This window comes from Gracilinanus agilis, chromosome 2 (genome assembly GCF_016433145.1).
Source record: "Gracilinanus agilis isolate LMUSP501 chromosome 2, AgileGrace, whole genome shotgun sequence".
Lineage (NCBI taxonomy): Eukaryota > Metazoa > Chordata > Mammalia > Didelphimorphia > Didelphidae > Gracilinanus > Gracilinanus agilis.
In genome coordinates, this window is record NC_058131.1 from 605743857 (window position 1) to 605750497 (window position 6641).

A 6641-nucleotide genomic window follows, 5' to 3' on the forward strand; every position below is an offset into this window, starting at 1 on the left:
GTTGAAAGGTTCTTCAGAGGTCATATCCAGTCCACTCCAGACCTGAAAATGAATCCCCCCTCCAACATACCTATCAAGTGGACTTTCCAGTTTTTGTTTGAAACTCTTTAGTGAGAGAAGCACAACACTTCCCCAAGAATCCCATTTCATGTTAATAAGTTTTGCCTTTTTGCAACTTCTATTCATTGAGACAACTACTTCTGCCCTCTAGTGTATGCTTAATGAGTCAAAAATCTCCTGCATGTGGGAAACCTTGAAATATCTGAAGGTGGCTACAATACTCTGTCTCCTTTAAATCTCTCTTGTCCTTAAATGAAAACTATGTCCTAGTCTATGTAATAGGAATTAATTTTATAGAGCAGATATTTATATGAATATAACACTTGTAATAAATTTTCAAATTTGTCTGTGATCATAGTTTAACAAAAACATCTTACATATATTGTCTAGACCACACAACTCTTCAGGAATTGCATAATTGGGATAAGGGTTATATTCAAATAATAGATAATAATAGATCAGAATTGATCAATTAAACATAATAGACTTTCTATAGAAATTGGAAATGAAAAATGCCATTTGCTTCCAGAGAAAAAGCTGATAGAGTATGAATACAGATTGAAACATCATATACTTCACTTCATTTTTTTTTGGTTTAAATTATCTTCCACAAAATGACTAATATAGAAAATTTTTTACATTATTGCACATGTAAAGTCTATAGCAGATTGTTTGCCATCTCAGGGAGAGGAGAAAGGGAGTTAGGGTGGAAAAGGAGAAAAACTGACTCAAAAAAAAAGTTTAAAATTGCTTTTACATATGATTGAGGAAAAATATAAAACATAAAAAAAGAAGCTGAACAAAAAACAAGTTGACAAAAGTTTGCAGATAACAAAAAATCTGAGACATGGGATAGGACCATTTCCTTGGATGATCAGAACAAAATTCTAAAGTTGCAGAAATGCAAAATTCAGCAGAGAAACAAACTTCACAATTAGAGCTGCTCAGAAAAAGAATGGGCTTCCTCTGAAGGTAATGAGTTCCCTATCCCTAAGGTGGTTTAATAAAAGAATGACTAACCATTAGTAGCTCCAGGGAGGGTTGTAGTAAACATGTGAAGTCCCTTCCAGCTTTAAGCTTTTATAGTAATATCGGAAACTGGGGATTTGGACAAAAAAAAAGGACCAAATAAATACTCACAACATCTTAAATGTAGAGTGCCTAAGGGTTGTAAAGTACTTTACAGATGGATTCTCATTGAATCTTTGGGTATTATTCCCATTTTTATAAATATGAAAATGGACTTTCAGACAAGTAGGAAAGCTGGTGCCCCAGAGAAGAGTAGATTCAGTGCTCTCTTTCAAGGACATTATGAGACCTTCTAAAATTCAGTAAGAACATATATAGGGAACAAAAGAACAAATGGGAGGAAGGGCCATGAAAATCAAGGAGGAAAGGGTGAGCAAAATAAACATTACACACACAAGTCTAAGGATCTGTTTCTAAAAGCAGGATCCTGGTAAATCTGAAAATCAAGCAGATTTTATCTTTGGTTCCCTCTTGATATCCTGTACACCAATGCTACCCTAAAGTAGGATCTGACTTACTGCATAGTGGTTTATATTCTCAGATAGCTTCTCTTTTATTTTATTCAAAATTCCTAGTTCTTTAAACTGTGGGAAAATTTTCTGACTAAAGCAATTACCATTGAAATGTTAAATTCTGCTAGATTTAACCCTTAGGTTCAATTCATTTAGAGCTGGAAGAGATCCTAAATGCTGTCTAGTCCAACCCTTTATTTTATAGATGAGAAAACTGAGGCCCAGATTCACAATATATCACATAGAGAGTAAATGGCCAAAACAAGGTTTGAACCAATGTCTTCTAATTCAAAATTCAAAACTCCTTCCAGAAGACTATGCAGGGATCATATATAAATAAATGCCAATAAACACAAAGATAAAATATCTTATATATTAAAGGACTTTACAAAATCTGATTCCTTTTCTTTCCCTTTCCCTTTCTTTTTTTGGCGAAAGCCATGGGGAAGAGGAGTTAAGGAAATATGTCAATGGCTGGTATCAGGGAAAGCAGAATCCCCATTGGCTATCTTGGTCTTCTTCATCTTCTTTATTTTATTTAGAAAGGAAAGCCCAAACAGTTCTGCCTTCAATATCTCACTTGTGTCCCAGCAACTCCAGTTTCTGAATGGGTTAGACGGGGTGTTTCTCCATGGAGAATAGTGTCATACTTGAAGTTTTTTCACCGCTTTTTGAAGATTATTATAAAATTCAGCCATACTGTGAGGGAAAAAGGACTCCACCACAGTCTGGGGAAGGTAGCCACTGAGGTCAGTCTGAAAGAAACTGACAACGTGGGTCTTGTTTGGTTCCCTGTGAAGTCAATAAACAAATTATGTCATTAACCTACAAATGTATATGGAAGAGCAATATAGGATATGGTGCAGAATTATAAAACCTTAATTTGGTAGTGAGCCAAAGAGGTTATCTAATTCAAACATCTAACAACTTGAATGTGTTGTATCTAGCCTTTTCTTAGATACTTCACAATCTCACAAGGTACTCCATTATATTTTTGGTTAGTTCAAATTCTTAGGAAGTCATTCCAAATTATAAGTTAAAATTTTGCTTTTGATCCTGGTTCTAGCCTTCAGAGGTAGAAACATGAAAACACTTCAAAGAAAATAGTTGAAGAAATCTGTTATGTTTACTTCTTCCTCCTCCACTTTCTTTAAACTCCCTTTAGTTCTGCTGCCTAACTCTCCACTTCCATAGCCAAATTGACTATTTACAGAATCAGTAGCAGTCATAATCAAACTAGATTCTTCAGCTCCAGGAACGAGACTGAAGATTAGATATAAAGAAATCAGGAAATTTTAAAATGCTAACTAACTACTTACACAATTTCTTTTATGAAAATGTATACTTACAGGTTCAAAAAAGCAAACAACATATTTCACATACGAAGTCATAGGTTTTATTCATGGGGTACAAATAGGGATATAGGAGAGAGTTCAGTGGAATAAACTTAATGCCTCTACGTGGTTGGTTTTGTCTTCTTCAGTTAAACTCTTTATGGAGCTAGATTATTGATTCCACAACTATGCCTATGTCAGGGGTCACTGTGTAAGCATGTTATAACTAGAAAACTCTAATGACACACTTCAAGTTTACCTTTTTACCACTTTCTTCTTCACCACCTGAACTCTGTCTCTCTTAGATGGTAAAGTAGGTGTGACCACAAACCAATTCACAGGGCAGAAGAGGACCTGTACTTGTTCATCAAGTATAGTTTTTATTCCATTTGTGAGGAGCAAAGGTTTTCTACCACCACACAGAACCTAGAGAACTTGAGCAAGAGGAAGGCATAATAGGGCTTATAAGAGGGTGAGGGTGTAAGCAATTTGGAATAAAACCCTAGTTCTATGATCTGTATTTTCAGCTATAAGCACCTTGCCACTAAGAAGGTATTATTCTCCCATAAAAAGTCATACATGTCTTTTCTCATCTTGTTTCTTATGGGTTTAGATGCCTTCTGCCTTTGCCTCTAATATGCTTTACCTTAAAGGTTCAACCCACTGACCTCCTTCTTTACCATGCTTTTTAAAAATATCCCTACAAAATGCTCTTTCCATCCTTAAATTATCTTGAATTTATTTATCTGTTTTAATGCTATATCTCCAGTTAAATGAAGGCTCCTTGAAGGAAGAGGTTGTTTTTTGTTTATGTCTTTATATGGTTAATTCCTAGCACAGTGCCTAGCATAGTAATAGTAAATGTTTCATAAATATTTACTGAATTTGATTGAAGAGGAAGAGGATATAAGTATTCAACATATTTCAGAGGTTTATAAATCTAAAGAAGTCAAATAAAAAAACAAGATACAACTGGATATGACAGAATACATACTGACTTCTCTAAGACTATCTCATAAAAAATATAAATTAAGTGGAAATTTTAGTTACTCCACTGAAAAGCATATTGAATATTTCATTCCATCTCAAAATGATATATTTTCCATGTGGAAATCCTAAAATATTAGATTTCCTAATAGCCTTAGAGAACATTTTTAGTTGCTGAAGAAACAGATTCAAGAGATTAGATGATTTAACCAAGTACACAACAGATGACAAGAACAGGAAGTAGGAGCTGTTGAACTTTTAATGTAATGCATCCATTCTCTTCATCTAGATCATAAGCCCCTTGAGGGTAGGAACTGTGTATCCTTAGCCTCTAATTGTATATGTTTGATGATAATGGAGATGGATGCCTCATATAGTCTTTCATTCTTTGGTATAAACTATAGGCAGTGGACCAGATATCCTGCTTGGTTACATTGTGAGTAAATGTATAATATATTCCTTCTGTTGCTCCTAAAACCCTCTAGCTCCTAAGAATAAAAACTATGAAAGGCATGACACTCCCACAAACACATTCTGTGCGTCAAACTAGAGGGAAGCATGAAATGGATATGAAAATGGTAGATATGAGCCCAAATCAGTGACCTTGAGAAGTTCCTGTAACTAGGAAAATAAATTGTCCCAACCTTAGGAATTTGAGTTGGAAAAGATCTCAGAGATCATTGGATACAAATACCTTTCCCCTTTATTTCACAATCTAAGGAAACAGAGAGGTGAAGTAATCTGTCAAAAGGTCATATATATCTTGTTAAGTGGCAGAGCTAGGATTGGAAGCCAGTTCTACTCCCTTCTCATCCAGGGATCTTTCAATTATGCCAACTACTGTAGCAGCAATGGTATCTTTAAAATTTATAGCTGTCTAACTGTATATTTTTCAAATTCTTTTGAGTAGTACTTCTAAAAAGATAATTGTGTTGTGTTATTGACTCTTACACACACAGATGCACACACACAAAGCATGGTAGGGTACAAATGACAGTAGAGTGAGAGTAAGAAGATTTGGATTTGAATCCAAGTCTTTTCCTTGACCTCAATCTTCTTATCTTAAAATGGGATGGTAGAACTAGACCTCTAAGGTCTTTCCAACTTGAAATCCTATAATCAAAAAAATCTCTCAACAAAAATGGTATAAGTATTAAAATGGAGTATAAATGTTTCAGGCCCCTGGCTTTGGAGTCACAGGGTTTGGGTTCACAGTTCAGGGCTATCACTTTCTATTCATGTGATCTTAAGCAAGCCAGGTCTCAGGTTTCTCACATGTAAAATGGAGTGACTTTTAATGTCACTTTAATGTTCTAAATCTATGCTGCTATAAATCCTTTCCTTCTCCTTTCCCTCAGGTAAACAAATATTGCAGAATTTATCCAGCAACACCTTTGGGTATTACTGAGCACAGCCATTTGGGCAGGATGCAGGTTGAACAGTGAGAGAATTAGAACAGAAAGTGGGAGTAGGAGTGGGAGTTGAATGAACCACACTGGCTCCATCTTGTGATTCAGCTCTGGATCTAGTTCAGTTCTCTTTCTGTTCAGGTATGGGTCTAATTTCTGAGGCATGAGAATTTTTCAATTGTGAAAACTGTCAGAAAACTTTGCTGCACTTTTTGAACCTAGCCCTGCATAGCTGGGAAGCTAGAACACCTCTACTTTCTGCTTAGTCCCTTAAATAAGGACCTAGTTTATGCTGAATGGAAGCCCAGTCAGATTCATCCACTGGGGCTGGGAGTTTACATCTCAAGCAACTCACATGTCTTATCTGAAAATTGGCCCTACGCTGGTCAATAAGTTATTGTTTCCATGTTTCTTTGATTGAATGTAGTCACTTAGGAGTGGGACATCTTTATTTTTGATTTCAGGGAATTGTACCTATTTATCCTTCTCCTCCCAACTTGAAAAGTCCCCAGTCTTTCCTTCAATTAGAAATCAGATTACCCAATTTTCCATCCTGGTTAATTGTTCTCTTTTAATTGATTGGTCTTATTTGATTAATTGTTTTTAACATATAAAAATAGGTCTCCCCTGCGTTTGGGACCTAGTGCCAAAGCTGAGGAAGGCCACTGATCCTGATTTGTTATGCAATTGACATGCATTGCTTAATAAATTGGCATGTTCAGAAGCTTGAAACTTTGTTCCCTCAGGCATTCCCTCAGGAATTTCATCTTTCACTTGCCACAAACAGGCAACCTGGAACTAACTGATTAAGGTTTAGCTAAGGAAAAGTGAAGTGAGGTACTGAGAAGCTTTGCCATTGACTAGATATAGTTTTTTAACTTCTTTTTTGCTTTAATTCCTTGAAAATTATTGGTTATAGAAGTACACAACAGGGGCAATTTATCAATTTGATTTTAGTCTATAAATTATTTCTTATGCCTTAAAAATCACAGGTTCTCTCCAAAATCACCAACATTGCAAGGCTGTTGCAAGGAAAGCATTTTGTAAACTTTAAAGCGATATGTAATCTGAAGGGTTGTTTTCTTTTGGAGTAATACTGCCCAAATTTTCAAAGTTGGTCCTGGCTGCATATTAAAAAAAAACCCAAGCCAACACAACACAACAAATCTCTTCATTTTGCCCATTTTAATATATAATTACCAATCTTCACCCACTATATGTGTGCATATACACATGTCCATTTGCTCTTCCCCTCAAACCACCAACACACACACACACACTCTCTCTCTCTCTCTCTCTCTCTCTCTCTC

General features: G+C 35.6%; 1 protein-coding gene across 1 annotated transcript in view; it reads right to left on the reverse strand.

Annotated features, from left to right (window-relative positions):
- Positions 1-1960: 1960 nt before the first annotated feature.
- The window catches only part of STARD5 (StAR related lipid transfer domain containing 5), a 19482-nt gene continuing 14801 nt past the window's right edge, over positions 1961-6641 (reverse strand). The window contains exon 6 of the mRNA XM_044662514.1: positions 1961-2393. Within this exon, the coding sequence (XP_044518449.1) occupies positions 2246-2393 (148 nt within the window). The 3' untranslated portion in view covers positions 1961-2245. The remainder of the gene's footprint in view (positions 2394-6641) is intronic.